This window comes from Dipodomys merriami, unplaced genomic scaffold (genome assembly GCF_024711535.1).
Source record: "Dipodomys merriami isolate MVZ:Mamm:240054 unplaced genomic scaffold, mDipMer1.0.p SCAF_524, whole genome shotgun sequence".
Classification (NCBI taxonomy): Eukaryota; Metazoa; Chordata; class Mammalia; order Rodentia; family Heteromyidae; genus Dipodomys; species Dipodomys merriami.
The window spans coordinates 409,939-427,500 of NW_027206096.1; the positions used below are offsets into that span (position 1 = coordinate 409,939).

Below are 17,562 nucleotides of genomic sequence, written 5' to 3' on the forward strand. Positions count from 1 at the left end.
GCACGGCTGGTTCATTGTCCTTCCTGCCGGTGCAAGCGTCTGTGGGCCAGCTTTCCCTTCTCCAGCAGTCCTACCTAGCACTGACTTGTAGGAGTCATAGCTCCTGGGGCTTTTGCTACTGCGACCTCCCCTCTCCCCAACTCCAACCCCCGCCACCAGGCAGCAGAGGAGCAGGTGTGCCGGGCTCTCTTCACCTCCTCGTGCACTCGTGTAGTTTAGCAAACACCAGAGAGCAAGAAGGAAGGAATGGCGTGATTGTTTTACCCAGCTGTTGTTTGGCAAAAGAACTCCTGGTGCAAGTCTCCTTTAATTCAGAAATGGCCTTCGTTTCAAATGTGTAATTTTTCTAACCACCAGCACTTGTTCCTTTCAGATCGGCCACATCGATGGGGACCCGGGTCGCAGAGGAGCGTTTCCGGTATCGTTTGTGCACTTTATTGCTGACTGAATCGCTACTGAACAAAGAGCCTTTCTTTAGCCATTATGTCCCTGTTCCGTTATTGGTACCAAAACTCTCCCAGATAACCAGTTCCACGGATTGGACTGTACGCAAGCCCCGTTCTTTTCATACCACACCACTGTTCTGTTTTAAAAACTCAAAAAGTAGTTTTTATATATAAGTGAATTGTTTCTATAATTTGTAGTTTTCATGAAACATTGCTACACTTTTATTAGAAAAAGCTGAATTTCTTTAAAGGTGAACTGAAGTTATTTTTTCTTTTTCTTTTTTTTTTTTTTTAACTACACAACCAAGATCTTGCTAGAACTAAAACTAAATGAAGAAAAATGGAATCACTTCCTGCTTTCCTTAGCCTGATTCTGGAGGTAGTGGTCTTTAGGGCAGCTCTTTGACAGCGAGTAAACTGCGGCTTCCCAGCGCCCTGCCTCCTCCTGCCCCGCTGCCTTCATCAGATGCCATCAGTTCACCTTTAAAGACCCGTATTCCCACGAAACCCACTCAGTGTCTGTTTAAAGCAACTTGCAAACTTACACATTCGCCTTGTACTTTCTAGCCCTATCCTGTGAGGTGCAGCTTCATGACCTCCTGCATGTGTGTAACCTGTTGTGAAAAAAAAATCAGCCCTAACCAAATGGTGACTTACTGCAGCATATGGCAATCATTCATTCCTCCCGAGACATTGTAGCAAACTGCATTTCCTGAATTTGGTTTAAAAAAAACTAAGGATGATGGATTGCAAAACAGTTCTAGGGTTCATATGCTTCAGGTGTTTCAGAGTTTGCCTTCCCCAACTCCCTGTCATCTAGAGCGGTGAGCAGCAGTAGAGGACTGTGGCCAGGCCAGGATGTGGTGGCACATTTCCCGCTGCTCCCGGTGCGTGCACCGCCACCTTCCCTTGCTAGCTCCCGCAGACATTCGCTCAGCTTAGTGTCTAGTACTTGTATCACATGCCCACAGGAATGGTAGCCACACCGTCTTGAAACTCAGTGTCCATCTGTTTGTATTCAAGAAATCTGTATTCAGAACTCTGCAGCTCCTCAGTAATGCTATACCCCTAAACATCCCGGCCTTATCACTTAAACTTATGCTACTCGGGGAAGGGGTGGGAACTAGGCTGTCCGTGATAAAATGAACTCATTAGTTTAATGAACTATTTAGTCATTGTGAGCATAAGATTCATAGTAGTTAATATTGGAAATGTTGGCACTCTTTTCAGAATAGGCATGTGATGCCCACTTGGATTTTGAGCAAAAGTAAGGAATCAGTTTTAGCACAGGCTTGGAAAGCAAGGCAACAATGCTGTCCCTGCGCTCACCGCAACGGTAGTGACTGAAGCAGCTCATCTTTATTGTGCAACTCCTGTTAAGTGTGGAGTTTGGGGTTTTTTCTTACAGCATTGTATTTTTGTCTGCCATGCTAATGGATGACAAAACAAACTGGAATGTTTTATGCTGTCTAACAATTGATTTTGCTTTCCAGCATTCCCATGTGTTAGATTTATACTTAGTCTTTTTTTTTTTAAAGCACTACATGTGTTTTCACTACTTAATTTCTTGGTTGAACCCTTCCTTTAGTCTATTGCTCATAGATTTAGGAGTATGAAGATGTATTTTGCACAGTACTTCTCCAGTCTATCCTAACAGCCCCCTACCTGCATCCGGTTCCTATCATCTTGATCGAGTTGGTTCACAACCACATGTGAACGTCAGTCCCAACTAACCTATCAGGTTCACTGGTACATAAATACCTAGGAAATATTTTTCCAGTCTACAATTGGGTGGTGCTATTGTGCAGTCATTAATAGTACTCTTGCCAGAAGAGAAACCCTGTTAACTTCCTGCTAATATCCTTTCCTAGTATTTGTTCTTTGCAAATTGAAAGGAAAAAAAAAGCCACTGAAAGAAAAACATTGTAGATATCTATTTATATTTAAGGTTTACATTTCCTGACCTTCAGCTGCTGGGTTCTGGAGGGATGACAACTCAGAAGAGGGTGTGCAGAGCAGTTCGGTCTGTGCCCCTGCACGACGGGTTGAGGGTGGAGAACAGGCTGCAGCCTAGAATGCTATTTTGAGATGTACGATATTCAGTTCATTCACCTGATCACTTTGGTATATCGCAGCGCAACTGTATATATTGTATAACCTAAATTGATTCTTATTTTCATTGTCCTTAATGCAGTGATTTATAATTAGAGCATGTTTAATAAGCTTACTCTTGTTAACTAGTCATTTGACTGGAAAAAAAATAAAATACTTTTAAATGGGCATAGGTTTGTTTTTATTTTTTATCCTTTAAGTATAAGATATTACAGTCCCTTTTTGCCAAAAATAAAAAAGTACACTAGCATACTAGTCATTGGATCCTTCAAATACTTTTAGCATGAGCAGTGATCTTATCTCTGACATAAACACTGTGTTGTTTTGTCGTGTCAGTGGTGGGGGTTGAACTCAGGGCCTGAGCGCTATTCCTGAGCTCTTCTGATCAAGGCTAGCGCTCTACCACTTTGAGCCACAGCACCACTTCTAGTTTTCTAGTGGTTAATTGGAGATAAGAATCTCATAGACTTTCCCAGTGTGCTGGCTTTGAACAGTGATCCTCAGATCTCAGCTTCCTGAGTAGCTAGGATTATAGACGTGAGCCACCAGCGCCCAGCGACACTGGCATGTTACACTGACAACACAATTCTGAAAAGGTATTTTGTAGTATCTTAAGGGACAGCATCGCAGTTCCAAGTGACAGAAACTGGGGTCTCCAGTCCAAACCTGCCTGCCCTCAGTTCCAGGCCAATGACATTGTCAGTAGAGGTCACATGGGAGCTTCTGTCCTCGATGTTCTATTCAGTGAATGCCTATGGCACTTGCTTCCATAATAAGTGTGTTTGTAGTTTCCTCTCATCCTGGAAAGTGGGCGGTTTATTGAAAGTTTGCTGTCTAATCTGACACATTTTAATGTAAAACACGATGAAGATTTCAGAACATGGAATTAGAATATCACTTCCTACTCCCATGGCAGTTCAGCCGCCAGACAGAGAGCAGGTGACATAGAAACTAGCTGGCCTTCGATGAAGTTGTCTTCCCCTGGACGCAGGGTTCAGGACTTCTCAGAGGTTAGCACGGAGTCGAAAGCCGTGGAGAGCATCCTGCAGATGGCCTGAGCTTGTTCCTGCATGATGTAAAAAGACCCAGCGAGAGCAGAGTTTCGTCTGTCTCCAGCCCTCGTGACATCTCCCTCACCAACCTAGATTCTAACAGCTGCCCTGCCGGGGAGCTCCCTGGAAGGTGTACTGAGGCCTGCGGCAGAGGACAAGCCAAGGATGAAGGGAGTCCCTGGCCATGGCGGACACTGCCTTATCTTCTTTGTGTTTACCTCAGCCCAACCCCAGGGCTTCATAGCTTGCTGTGAGCCTGTGGGCTCCACCCCATGTGCCCATCCATTTTGAGGCCAGGTGTTAGGCACCTAAGGAGCATTTGCTTAGCCCTTGAAAAGGGGACAAATTGCCACTTCCATTGGTGAGCAAGGAACCAAGTAAATAAGGTAAAACCTCACCAGGCTGCTACACTGATAAACCCACAGGCTGTACTCTTGGTTGCTTGCATCGGTGGTCTTCAGAGCAAGCAGGCATTTGCCGGCGCCCAGGCCATCATCGTAGCACACCATCCGGATGATTAGGTACAAGGCATGCCTGTGCAGGACGTCCTGCAGAAGGGAGAAGGCCCCACTCAGGCTGCATCTCAGTTTCCACAACACACATTTCCCCATGCCGTTTGTATTGTGTGACTTCAAACAGCCTGTGCAGGAATCTGTACATGTACACGAGACACTTCAGTAAGTTGAGTAGGGGCCGATTTTGTTTTGGGATCATGCCATCCTTTAAACGCCAGAAAGACGGCAGAAACAGGATCTAAACTCTGCCTGGCGTCCAGGAAAACTGCTACTTTTGCTTGATGTGAAGATGCACTGAGAGCCCGGGATGGGGGCCGTGTGCACACAGGATACACTAGAGCACACAGGATGCACTGGGAACTGGAGACAGGCTGGGTGTACACAGACATAAAAGGAAGCCCCGGTATGTCCTAAGAAATTGTAGCAGCTGCCAGACAACCACTTTGAAAACAGACCTAGCTATCAGGGAGCCTGAATTCCCCATTTCCTAAAACATTTTCCTTAATGCATGTTACGACTTACATATTGGTCTGATGTTGACACTTTTATACCATACTTGGAAACTCCCATGATGAATTCTTCTTCCAGAGGAACGAAAGGCAACTTTCCATCTTGCTTTAAAAATGAATCACACGACATGCATTAGAATGAGGGGGTCAGTCTTAGGTTTGATGGGCCACCTGTCGTATCTCAATCCCACACTAGAGCATGTGGGCTATACCTTAGCCCAGCAAGAATTCTCTCCAGAGAAGCAGAAGGAATCTTTTCTATTTTTTAAATTTCCTACTTAAAATTTTTTACAATTAACAAATGAAGGGAAAAATACAGATCAGTCTTCCTGTATTGTTCTATCCCTATGTGCTAGTGTGTGGGAACCCCTAATTCTAAACTGAAATACTTCTTACAGATCCTGAAGAGGTCCAAATATTTATGTTAGACAAATATTATTAGACAAAAAGTCTTTTTTTGTTTAGATTTTTAAATACTCAAAATCTGCCTACGCCAGGGCATGGAATAACCAGGAAGCTGGGTTGCAGGAGCCATTTTTCTGTCACTTCCTGTCCAAACCAGGTGGACATGCCCTGGGCTGTGGGGACGGCGGCAGGTGGCTACTCAGCTCACAGGCAGCCGCAGAGGGCGATGCCGCCGCCTTCCCTCGCTGTGGATCTGGTCTCGGCTCTTGGCTTGGAATGCTACCTAATTTGTCTTCTGTAAAATAGATGAGAGGCTGCTGGCAGTCTGCAGGTGTTCCATGCTGTAATGTTTTCATGGGATATTAAGTGACAATAAATAGATGGTGTCCAAGGAGCTTTGGGAGCCTCATGGGGTTACAGTAACCTCTTGCCAAATTATTTCTCTCCATAGGTTTACAGCAATTCCGAAACATGGGATAAAGGTGGTACTGTTGTCAACAAAACGACTCTAAGTGAAAGCAAAACTCACACAGTGATCTGCCTCTCACATGGTGATCTGCCCGCAGCCACAGAGGAACAAGGCTGCCAGGACGGACAGCCACCTTGGCAGTGCTTAGGGCGGGGGGGGGGGGGGTGGGGAGGGGGGGGCTCATGGGGATGACTTTCTGTTGCTTGAACTGTGGGGATGATTGGATCAGTCCATACTAATTTGCTAAACGGTAAACTAGATTCACTGATTTCCTTCACACAGACGAAATTAACTTCCTTTCCTTCAATGAAGATGTGAACCATAACATTCTCATCTGTACAATGTAAGATAAACCATGTCTTCTGTTCCACTATAATATTTTATGTACCACACAGCTTTGATTTATATTCATTTGCCTGAATACTGCCTTTATTTAGAAAAAATTTTGTCCTGGTCCTGGGGCTTGAAGTCAGCCTAGGTGCTGTCACTGAGCCATTTTGCTCATGCGGTACTATTTGGGCCACACCTCCACTTCCAATTTTCTGGTGGTTAACTGGGGATAAGAGTTTCAGACTTGGGCTGGGAAGTTGGCTCAGTGGTAGAGCACTTGTCTTGCATGCCTGAGGCCCTGGGTTTGATTCCTCAGCACCACATAAGCAGAAAAAAAAGCCGGAAGTGGCATTGTGGCTCAAGTGGTAGAGTGCTAGCCTTGAGCTGAAGAGCTGAAGGACATCGCCAAGGCCCAGAGTTCAGGCCCCACAACTGGACCGAAAAACAAAAACAAAAACAACAAAAAAAAAGAGTTTCAGACTTTCCTGCCCAGGGCCAGCTTCTAACTGATCCTCAGATCTCAGCCTCCTGAGTAGCTAGTATTACAGATGTGAGCCATCAGCACCAGTCTTTGAATTAGTAAAACTAGTTCAGTGGAGCATCAGTAAAGTTTGCCAGGATGATTTAAGGAAAAACCTAAAGAATAAGAAGTCACCAACAGTTAGTACGTCAGCCCATAGAAGGTCTGAGTGAATGAAGAAGCCATTCCTATGCAGCTCAATCTCCAGGGCACCTGGCACAGACTGAGCCTTCAGCACAACAGCAGTCCCACCCAGAAGACCCAAAAGACCTTGTTTCCTGTCTTAAGAGGCTTTGGATGGAGTCTTTTCTTACCTGAGCAACATCTATATAATTTATCAGGTCTAGTGGTCCTTCGAGACTTTTGCCCTCAGAGGGTTTCAGTTTCTCAATGGCTCCAACATACTTTATTCGAAATTCTGCACAGGTATCAGAGTTATTGTTGCTTTGACCTACAGGTAAGAGGAGAGTTGTAATAGACTTCAAAAGAAACACTTGCTTGGGGCTAATGACGTAGCCCTGTGGTAGAGCACTTGCTTGGGGCTAAGGATGTAGCCCTGTAGTAGAGCATTTGCCCAGCCTTCACTTCAGTCCCTGCTTTGCAAGGTAGCCTAAATTCTTTTGTGTGTTAAAAATGGACTCAGACTTTACTACAATATAACCTCTTAGTACAGAGTTTTAAGGTACAATGTAGCTTTTTTGTGTCTTTGGGTAGCACTGGGTTTTGAATTTGTGCCTACTAGGCAGGCAGTCAACTACTTGAGCCACATCCACACCAAGATACAGAATCTTTCCGTGCAATTCCATTAACCTTTCTGACTCATAGAATATGAGGTTCATAAAGGTCTCACTAATACGTATAAACTAATATTAACCTTTATTCAGAATAATGAACAGGGGGAAAAGTCAATTAAATAATGATGGGTACATTTATAGTGCATTATAATGACAGCTTATTTTTTTTTTCCTCTTCACCAGGTTAACTTTGATTGAGACACCTGCTTTGCCTCTACCACGGACTCAGAAAGACCTTTTTATTGTTTTTCTTTTTCTCAGTGTAGATGGGGTAATGCCAGGCTGGGTCCTTTAATGGAACAGATGACAGAGGCTGAATGTGTGCTATAAAATCCAGCCAATACAACTAACCACGAAGGATTTTCAAGGACACCTACCATAACTAAGGTAATACTGGGCAGTCAGTTTAGGTTTAGATTGAGATTTAGGTTTGTTATGTAATAACATAATGCCAACCCTTTGAATATTTGGAGAGGGCATCTGGATGTAAGCATAATGGGCTTTAAGTGACCCATTCTCTTTCACAGACTATGACCGTGGTCTATTTTAGATATGATGAGTATAGTTTATTTCCAATTAGTCTCTAGCTATTTATGGAGTCGGGTGAGGATTTCTAAGGAGTCATTTGGGGCATCTGCATAACCGCAAGGGTCTCACAACTGCTCCCCAACCCACCATGCTCCCCTGGTCTTGAACTCGTGTATGTCCAGGCAGCCCGTCACCAACATGGTTCTCCTAGAAACAGCCTAAGTCCAACCTACTTGCTCTCTGCCACCTGATTTCTTAAAAAGCTAAATATTTTGAAACCTCTTATTGTCACACGATGTTTTTAACCATTTGTCTCTCAGACGCACTCAGCGCAGTTTACCCTTGTGCCCGAGGGCCGGCAGCAACCACCGCAGCCCACCCCTCAGCCCACGTCCATCCAATTCCCGTTCCCTTCTAATGTCTTTCAGAAGCGGGATAGGGAGAGGGAGAGGGCATGTTCATGAAAACTCACCGCGCTATGCAGTTGAACTCCATGAGCATCAGCACAGGGCTTTAATCAGTAACAACCCACGCCCTTCCCCTACCTGAACTTTTGGTGGAGTCAGTGTCGAGGCTGGCGACCGTGCTGGATCGGGACAGACCTCCGAGGCTAGAATCCACAGACTGCAACAACAAACAGCACACACAGTCAGAACACGGTCTTCTCTGAAGCAAAGGACCCCTGAGCAGACACACGGTCAGCTCGCCTGTTCTGGCAGACGGACTGTAACAGACTGTTCCAAAGACATTCTACAGCAAACTTCAGCCCCACAGGAACCCAGCTGCTCCTCCAGTGCACATCAGAGGATGCTGCGGCAGCGACACACAGTCCCAGCCAGAAGCCTCCGGTGTCCTTCGCGACAGCCCGCATCTTGCCTCTGTCACGTTCCCACAGCACCCCGGCGGGGAGAACGCCCCGTGCGGCCGCTACCTCGAGATGCCTCAGCCCTCACATTCTCCTCGTTCTGAACCCAGGCTTCGGTGGTTGTCCCACTAGTGTCTGGTCCACAGCAGGAACAGAGTAACCAGAGAAGGCCAGAGGTTCATCACCAGTGTGAACTTCCCAACAAAACTGGTACGCCAATTTTTTAATCTAAGTAATATTACAAGGGGTTTCAATCAGTTTGTAAGTACAATGCATCTGGTTTTTTTTTTTTTTTGCCAGTCATGGGGCTGTCATAGGTCTGGGTGCTGTCCCTCAGCTCTTCAGCTCAAGGCTAGCACTTTACCACTTGAGCCACAGCGCTACATCTGGCCTTTTCTGCTTATGTGGTGCTGAGGAATCGAACTCAGGGCCTCATGCATGCAAGGCAAGCACTCTACCACTGAGCCACCTGACCGGCCCTAGTATAATGCATCCTGATCAGTACTACCCCTTCCATCGCCCCACCTAATCTTTCCAGTAAGCCAATCACAGATGGAAATAGTTCATTTCATAGATAGAACTTTATTCTCAATGGTGTGTGAATGTGTTTGTTTCTGTTGTTTTTTGTGTGTGGTCCTAGGGCTTGAACTCAGGGTCTGGGTACTGTCCCTGAGCTTCTGTGCTCAAGGCTAGCACTCTACCACTTGAGCCACAGCACCACTGCAGTCTTTTGCTGGTTAACAGGAGATAAGAGTCTCATGGACTTTCCTGTCCAGGTTGACTCTGAACCTTGATCCTCGGATTTCTAAGATTATAGATGTGAGCTACCAGTGCCACAGTATCAATGTGTTTAATTTCCTTACAAATAATATTCTTTGAAAACTTGATTGAAAATGTTTCTTATGTATGAAAATGAATGAAATCTGCCAATACACTAAATAACATTCAAAGTATCTCACTGTGCAGTAAATAAGGTTGAACCCAGCGGGATTGAGCTCCAAATGCTTACAGTTTCCATTATTTAACTACATTTTAAGTCAGGATTCACAGGTTTGCTCCCATGTAGTTCCCCAGAAAATCTCCAAAAACTGAATAAAAATAAACCAGACACAAAGTGTATGTGAAGTGCGGGAAACAGCTGTGGGGACGCAGGGTGGCGGTGGGTGGGGCCTGCTGCCCTGGGTCCCGGCCAGCCAGGCAGGAGCGCGCCGGCGTGCTGTGTGACTCTAGGCGCCAGTCCCTACCTTGCTCTTCGTACTGATTTCACTGCTCTGTGAACTGCTGCTACTGTGCCGCTTCTTGCCTTTCCGAAACATGATTCACCATAGCGTGATCCTGGATATCCTGCAAGAACAAACATCAGTCACAAGAAAAGCAACGCAGCCGAGCGCTCACACTTGTGGACCTGTGAAAGGCACTTCCTCTTAAATAACAATGTCACCTCTTATCAAGAAATTCAAGGACCTCTTCAGTAAATTCAAGATTTCACCAAAATACCTAGTGTACTAAGGCTGGGCATGGTGGGACACACTTGTAATCCCAGATAGCTGGGAAGAAGACTATGTAGGCAAGACAATATCTGAACAGCCAACTATAAGCAAAGGTTGTTGGAGGCATGGTTCAAATGGTAGAGCACCTGCCTAGCAAGTGTGAAGCCTTATACACTGAAAAAAAAGTGCATTTACTCAGGTTCACATCCATCTTCAGGAGAGCTGAGGGCAGAAGGCGCTCACACCCCTGGGAAATGTATGTTTCCTGAAGTAACTTTCAGGGCGGACATTATTTATAGGATAATTAATGCCTTACATACAGATTTGTCCGTGCCCATCTCCTAGGAGATGGCAAATCATTCACCTTCACCGCCTTAACGCCTCCTCCAGCAGCTGAGACACAGTCACAGCCTCAAGGTGTGTGTACAGGCTTGCTCCAGAGCCGGCCGAGGGCCAGGAGCTCTCATGATCTGCCATTTTATGGATGGGGCTGTGAGTTTACAGATAAGACAACCTGACATGCTTCTACCAACACTGGATCTGTCCAGCGGGAACAGGAAACGTGCGCACCGCAGACAGAACACACCGAGGCTTCACACAGACCTGGTCGGTTCTTCCCAGAGGAGCTGTGTCCCTGGTGAAGGAAAAGGACCGGGTAAATTGGGGCCCTCAAACCACCTCCAAACTTCTTTTTGCATCTACAAACCCCATCATGTCTGATCCAGAACCCAAGCTGCTTGCTTGCTCATCTTCTTTCTTTCTTCTTCCTCTCCATCCCCCCCCTTTTTTTTCCGTACTTGCTAGCCACTTGACCCATACTTTTTTGCTTTCATGGTTTTTCAAATAGCATCTCCTTTGTATGCTTCAGTGGCCCAGGACCACAACCCTCCTATTCATTACTAACTGTGTAGCTGAGATGACAGGTATGGGCCATTATGCTTTTGTTAAGATGGGGGTTTCATGAGCTTTTTGCCTGGGCGGGCCTTGATTAGGGCCACTAACCCACAACTTTCTAAACTGCCTCAATCATCTCTTTCTAAGCTTTTGCCTCCTTTGTAGGGTAACAGAAAATGTGACTCATTCCCTAACTGCTTAGTTGCCAGTGAGCTTGCAGCTACAAAGCAAAGTCCCTGGGTGGAGAACCCAGCAGGAAACCACCACTCCACAGGGGAAGCTAACGCAAGCTATGGGAGAGATGGAAAAGTGATGGGTGAAAGGGGAGTATTTTACAACAAAAACAGCCTCTAAGGAGGGAGAGTTGGGCCTGGATAAAAGGGGATGACTGGCTGGGCACGGTGGCTCATGCCTGTAATGCTACTCAGAAGGCTGAGATGAGGATTGGGGTTCAAAGCCAGCCTGGTCAGGAAACCCCATGAAACACTGCAGGGAGAAAGGAGACAGCATCAGGCTCCCAGGAGCCCTTTCTGAGGACTGTGTAAGGTAGATCATGGGGACCTTTGGCTGATTAGAGTTTAACAGGAACAATCTAGAGGTTTTTGAAAAGCAGTCAAAGTTATAATCGGATTTCTGTTTCTAGAAAACATTACTGTGGCCCACAAGGTAGAGAACTAACTCCTTAAGACGATTTTCATGTCAATCTGGGGGCTTAGAGGAAAAGGCGTTTAGTAAGTTTTTGCTATCTAGTGCTATGTTGGTGCATGTTTTCAAGCAAATCATTCTTATTTCTAAATTACACATGCATAAAAATGAGGCCCAGGCTGGAGAAAGTCACTTAGATGTCCCACCGCCGGCAGGCTTCAAGTGGGGCCACCTCTTCCTCAGCTTCGCCTCCTCTTCCACTCAGGAAGTGACGTGATTAGCAGAAACCAGACATGGTCAACAGGCACATCCATCAAACCCGGGATTCCCGGTCTGCAGGGACAAACCCCGCTCTGGGCTTGCAGCTGGGTCACTAGACTGAAGTCAAGAGACCACACACAACTGTTGTTTTTAGCGTCTAATGAAAGCAAGGGATCCTCAACCTCGAAAAACTGCCCGCGTGCGGAGCTGTTTGGTACGTGTCTTTAAAACCCACTCCGGACGCGGGTGGCTTATGACGGTCATCCTAGTTACTGCAGGAGGCTGAGATCTGAGCATCGCGGCGGATCGCGGGGGTTCAAAGCCAGCCAGGGCAGGAAAGCCGGTGAGACACTTATCTCCAGCAAACGACTCAGAAAAGCTGGCAGTGGCTCGTGCGGGAGAGCGCGAGCCTTGTGCAAAGGCAGCCCAGTAGCCGGGTCCAGGCGCGGATTTCAGGCCCAAAAAGACATCCGTAAACCCGCTGCAGGTGTTCGGTGGAGAAGGTCTCCCTCCCCGCCCGCCGCCACACGTCACCCGAGACGACGCACGCGGCTTCCTCCAAGCACCAATCGCAGACCACTCCCCGCACCCCTCCAGCGCTCCTCTCCAGCGCTCCCCTCGGGTGGAGGCTGAGGCCAAGTTCTCCCCCTGGGCCGGCTCGGTCCAGGGCCCGAGGCCCTCCGTGGCCCGCGCCGATCGCGGGTTCACCCCCGCCCCACCCGTCCCCGGCTCCGGCTCACGCTCGGCAATCCCATGGCACCCGCGGCTCATCCCCGGCTTCTCCGCTGGAAAGCCACCTTCGCCCCCGGGGTGCGCAGGGGACCCCGGCGCGGGCGTCAAACCCGCTATTGTCTGCTTACCACCACCGCCCTCCCGGCGGGGCCAGGCGACTCTCGGGGCGCTGACACCCCACTTGGCAACTGCGGCCGTGCAACGCGGGGCGTCGCGCCCAGCCCCAGGCACTCGGGGCCGCTAGTCCTCACCCCCGGGCGCAAGGCCGTCGCAGGACGGCGGCGTCCCCAGGTCGGGAGAGACTCGGGCCCAAGGTCGCCGGGCTGGGGTCGCGGCCCCGCGCGCGGCGGCGGCGGCGGTGGGAGGATGCGCACCCCGACCCCAGGGGCGCGGCGCCGGGCCGGGCACGCGGGGCGCCGCCGGCGGCTCCATCCCCGCGCCCCGCGCCCCGGTTCCCGCTGGCGTCCCGGGGACGGCGGCCTCCCCCTCCGCACTGCGCCCGCCCCGAACCGCTCGTCCGCCGCGGGGACGCGGACCCGAGGGCGACCCCCACCCCGGCCACCGCGGGCTCCGCGGGCCCCACCCATCCGTCCAGACGGCCGGCACCGCCCTGGACCGCGTTCCCGCCCAGCCGCGAGCTGGGCCCAGCCGCGGCCAGTCCCGCAGCTCTCACCTGGAAGCAGCGTGCTCGTCCGCTGGGGGGGGCCTGCCTCTAGCCCGGAGTCGGAGCGCCCCCGCCACCCCGACAGCTACTCCAATTCTGACTCCAGCGCCAACTTTTCCAGCCCGCCCCACCACGTCCGTCAGGCCCCGCCCCCACGTCCGCCAGGCCACGCCCCGGGGCTGTGCGCAGGCGCAGTCCTCACAGCGCTCCGCGCGCTGACTGGAGGTGGAACGGTCCTCGCTTGATTCCCAGCCGGAAGTCCTAGGGAGGAGCGTGGTGTCGCGGGCGCCGAGTGCCGGAAGTTGTGTTTTGGTGGCTGGGGATTTCTCCTGTAGTTGGTGTTGGCCGCGCTTCCATCTCCGCGGACCCCGGCCGTGCCCACGCTCACGCGGCCTCCGGAGACCTCCAGGATGTCTGCGATTCCCGCAGAAGAGAGCGACCAGCTGCTTATCCGACCCCTGTAAGGGAGCGCCGGGCCGGCCGTGGGAAAGGAGCGAGGCCGGAGGCGTGCGAGCGGGCGGGCCCGCCGGAGAGCGCGGCCGGCCCGGGCCCGCCGCTGGCACGGGGGAGGCGATGTTGGACTCGGGGTGAAAAGTTACTCCAGGCCACTGGGCATGCGCAGGTAGAGGGGGCTGTTGACTCGCACGGACCCACGGGGCCGGCTGAAGCCGCGACCGTGGAAAGAGCAAGACCTGTTTCCTACCTTCTCCAGGACCAGACGTGTACCGAGATGTGGGCGCCAGGCAGTGATCAGGGGCTTGCCCTGGGCTCTACTCTCAGGCTCAGATGGTGGCAGACTGGTAGGAAGTTAGACAGGAGAAAGAGCAGAAGCAGTAAGGACAGAAACTCAGCCCTGGATTGCCAGAAGACACTGTCCGTTTACAGGAGATGGCCGGCTGCGTCCTGCAGTGTGTTTTGGTTTGTGTTGTGCCTGTACAGGAGCTTGAACTCAGGGGCTGGGCACCTGTCCCTTATCTTTTTCACTCAAGTCTGGTGCTCTGCCACTTGAGCCACAGTTCCACTTCCAGCTTTCTGCTTCAGGGTCAATACAAAAGCAGAAATGGGCTGGCTTTGAACTGTAATCCTCAAATCGTAGCATCCTGAGTAGCTAGGATTACAGGTATGAGCCACCACCACCCAGCTTCTACAATATTTTGTAGTAGAAAGAGAAATATAGGTGGATAATTTACTCCAGTGGATGAGCAAGTATATTTATTGTTCAGTATTAGAGAATGTAACCTCTTTTTTTTTTTGCCAGTCCTGGGGCTTGAGCTCAGGGGCTGGGCACTATCCCTGAGCTTCTTTTGCTCAAGGCTAGCACTCTACTACTTGAGCCACAGCACCACTTCCAGCTTTTTCTGTTTATGTGGTACTAAGGAATCAAACCCAGGGCCTCATGCATGCAAGGCAAGCACTCTACCACTAAGCCAGCTTCCAGCCCCATATTGTTCAGTATTAGAGATGAGCACCGCATGAATGTGTGTTTTCCTTTACATATGGAAAGGTATACTCTTTCAATACATGTTCATTGAACACCTACTGGGAACAGAGCCCAGGTTTCCCTGTGCTTAATTCACACCTGCCCTCTGTCTACATTCTGAAGACACTGAGCTAGTGTTAAAGCACCTCAGCAGGCACAGGACAGACTTCATTGACAGCCTTTTTTGAGTCAAGCATGCGCTTGGTAAATGACAACTCTTAACCAGAGCGCAGGTAGGCACTGTACTGCTTGCTTGCCTGAAGAGTACAGAAAGGACTTTCTAGCAGGTAGAGAAGAAGATCTCATGCATCCTGTGCAAACTTGAGTAGGAATTACAGTGTAGAGGCTAGAGAGTTCCAAGCAGAAAAAGTGATGTGCAAAAATGAGAGTAGTCAGCTTGTGGCCGTTAACTCAAAGTTGTGGCTAACACAGCAAAGAAGATACGGTAGGTTATCAGGATCCAATTTATATGTTCTATAGAGTTTGGCCTTTCATTATGTCAGCTACAGGAAGCCAACAAGGGAGTCAGAGCAAGTGGGTTGCAGTGGGAATTATATTTAAGAAGGTCATTGTTTAGCAGATATGAAAGGTGTTCTCATAGCATGTAATTGGATGGTCCAAGTGTAAGTTATGAAATCCTGTAATCAGTGAAATGAAGGACAATAGTTGGAAAGAGCTAGGCTTGAGGAAATGTGAAATCATCAGTATTTTATTGCTGATAGCTATTAGTTATCTGATGGGGTCTGTGGAGCACGTGTGTAGAGAGGAACATTTAGATTGGGACAATTCAGAGTCCTAGGTTGGTCACTAGTAAAGAGTGTAGGAGGTGGAGCAGATTTGGAAGGTACTTGGTTTGGTTTGTACAACTTTGTTGTATAAGACATCACATACAAGTCACTCATAGAAACTGCATTTCAGGGGGGAGGGGGTTTGGTATGGTGACAGAATTTTATAACCATCACCAGTGTAGTTCTAGAACATTATCATTTCAGTGAGAAACCTGTATTTAATAGTAGTCACAGGGGCTGGGAAGGTGGCTCTGGTAGAGCACTTGCCTTGCATGCATGAGGCCCTGGATTCCATTCCTCAGCACCACATAAGCAGAAAATAAAAAAGCCTTAAGTGGCGCTGTGGCTCAAGTGGTAGAGCACTAGCCTTGAGCTGAAGAGCTGAGGGACAGCGCCCAGGCCCAGAGTTCAGGCCCATGACTGGACACCCCCCCCCCAAAAAAAAATGGTATTCACAGTCTTCTCCCAAGCCCTGTGTTACCACTAATCTACTTCCCTTCTCAATAGATTTGCTTTTCTGAAGCATTTCATATAAATAGAAGCCTTTGATGTCTGGCTTCTTTCACTAAACATAGTATTGCCAAGGCTTGTAATTTGAGGGCTTTTATTCATTTGATAAGCATTTCTTAAGGTTAACTACATGTCAGGCACCATAGTAGCAGTGGACAAGTCCTTTTTTTTTGTTTGTTTTGGGGGGGTCCGGTCATGGGGCCTGAACTCTGGGCCTGGGTGCTGTCCCTCAGCTTTTCAGCTCAAGGTTAGCGCTCTACCACTTGAGCCACAGCGCCACTTCCGAATTTTTTCTTTTTGCTTATGTGGTGCTGAGGAATCGAACCCAGGGCCTCAGGCATGCAAGGCAAGCGCTCTACCACTGAGCCACCTTCCCAGCCCTGGACAAATCCTTTTAATGAAAATTTCATTTTAGTGAGAAGCAAACCATAAACTGAATAATTTCATGTAGTTGTGTTCCGCTAAATTCATGCTGGATTGTGGCTAGCTATAAAAAACAGCTTAGAGAAGGTCGTAGGGGAAAGCCTCTGGGAAGGTAACATTGGATGGAGATCCACCTGGTTAAAGGGAGTCAGTCATGTGACTTGCAGAGTATAACATTCTGGGAAGAAAGCAGGGCAGAAGGTTTATGTTGAAAACTAGTTTGGTGTAATAAATATGAGGTACCTTGGTGAGATCCCAGTAAAGAAACTTAACATAATAAATTAGAGCACTAGAACATGTGTTCAAGGGAACATGTACACATTAGAAGTTATTGGTGTGTCTGGAATGATGCAGTTGAGCAGAGGGTGAGGCGGGAACCAGGGAGACAGTTAAGTGTAAAATAGAGAAGGAAAGCCGCAAGGATAGGACCAGAGCGTGGCATCAGAAAAGCCACCGAAGGAGTGCTTAAAGAACCACCTGGTATGAGAAGCTGCCTGGAGAACGAGTTGGATAGAGACCAAGTGTGCTGTTTGTGCTTGGTAATGGTATTTGAGTGGATGGTGGAAGTCAGTCTGTACTGAACTACAGGGGTAGAAGGTGAGGAAAAGCAGCGAGGGAGAGTGACTGGCTCCTAGGGTGCTGGCTGGGGAAAGCAAAGTGGGAACCAAAGGAGATGAGAACTGAGGGGTTTGCGTTTGGGAATTTAAGAAAGACTTCCACTTAGAGTGGAGGGTGAGGGGAATGCCAGTGACAGCATTGTTCAGTTTCTGAAGAAGGGACATGGAGAGCATAGCGTCACGCGCAGGCTCACCTTACAGAGTAGCCTGTTCGAGGGGAACTGGGAAGAGGAAAGCCCTGGATGTTTTGAAAAGTGAAGTTCAATTCTATTTCCTTGATGTAGATGATAAGCCTGTGTCTCAAGTAAAGGAGAAGACAAGACTGGAAAATTCAGCAAAGGGAATAATTATAACTGGAAAACTGAACTGGGGTCACTTAACTGGCAATATCTAGGGCAAATGAAGTAAAAGACCTGGAATTCGTGATAGCTCCCATCTGGTTTGATTTTTCTGCATCAGTGGTCAACTCTGAGTAGGGTCCTAGTTTGGGGATATCCATTTCCTGTCTGCTTA

At 48.6% G+C, this 17,562-nt stretch overlaps 3 protein-coding genes across 10 annotated transcripts in view; 2 read left to right on the forward strand and 1 right to left on the reverse strand.

Moving 5' to 3' along the window:
• LOC138811393 (arf-GAP with SH3 domain, ANK repeat and PH domain-containing protein 2) overlaps positions 1-2,726 on the forward strand; it is a 153,203-nt gene extending 150,477 nt beyond the window's left edge. For all 3 annotated transcript variants that reach the window (XM_069999123.1, XM_069999124.1, XM_069999125.1), the window contains one exon: positions 374-2,726. In XM_069999123.1, coding sequence (XP_069855224.1) covers positions 374-448 — 75 coding nt within the window. In that variant the 3' untranslated portion in view covers positions 449-2,726. The remainder of the gene's footprint in view (positions 1-373) is intronic.
• Positions 2,310-13,354, reverse strand: LOC138811398 (integrin beta-1-binding protein 1). 6 transcript variants are annotated; one of them, XM_069999135.1, is made up of 8 exons: positions 13,241-13,354; positions 10,639-10,669; positions 9,790-9,889; positions 8,226-8,304; positions 6,673-6,809; positions 4,648-4,740; positions 4,009-4,158; positions 2,310-3,624 (listed from the first exon to the last, which is right to left on the reverse strand). In XM_069999135.1, the coding sequence occupies exons 3-8, from the start codon at positions 9,859-9,861 to the stop codon at positions 3,553-3,555; spliced, it is 603 nt and encodes a 200-aa protein (XP_069855236.1). In that variant the 5' UTR covers positions 9,862-9,889; positions 10,639-10,669; positions 13,241-13,354; the 3' UTR covers positions 2,310-3,552. The 6 variants fall into 6 exon arrangements, with proteins under 6 accessions (XP_069855236.1, XP_069855237.1, XP_069855238.1 ...); XM_069999136.1 differs by having other exon boundaries at positions 10,606-10,669; XM_069999137.1 differs by having other exon boundaries at positions 10,569-10,669.
• A 154-nt stretch (positions 13,355-13,508) lies between these two features.
• LOC138811395 (cleavage and polyadenylation specificity factor subunit 3) overlaps positions 13,509-17,562 on the forward strand; it is a 33,515-nt gene continuing 29,461 nt past the window's right edge. The window contains exon 1 of the mRNA XM_069999130.1: positions 13,509-13,691. Coding sequence (XP_069855231.1) covers positions 13,642-13,691 — 50 coding nt within the window. The 5' untranslated portion in view covers positions 13,509-13,641. The remainder of the gene's footprint in view (positions 13,692-17,562) is intronic.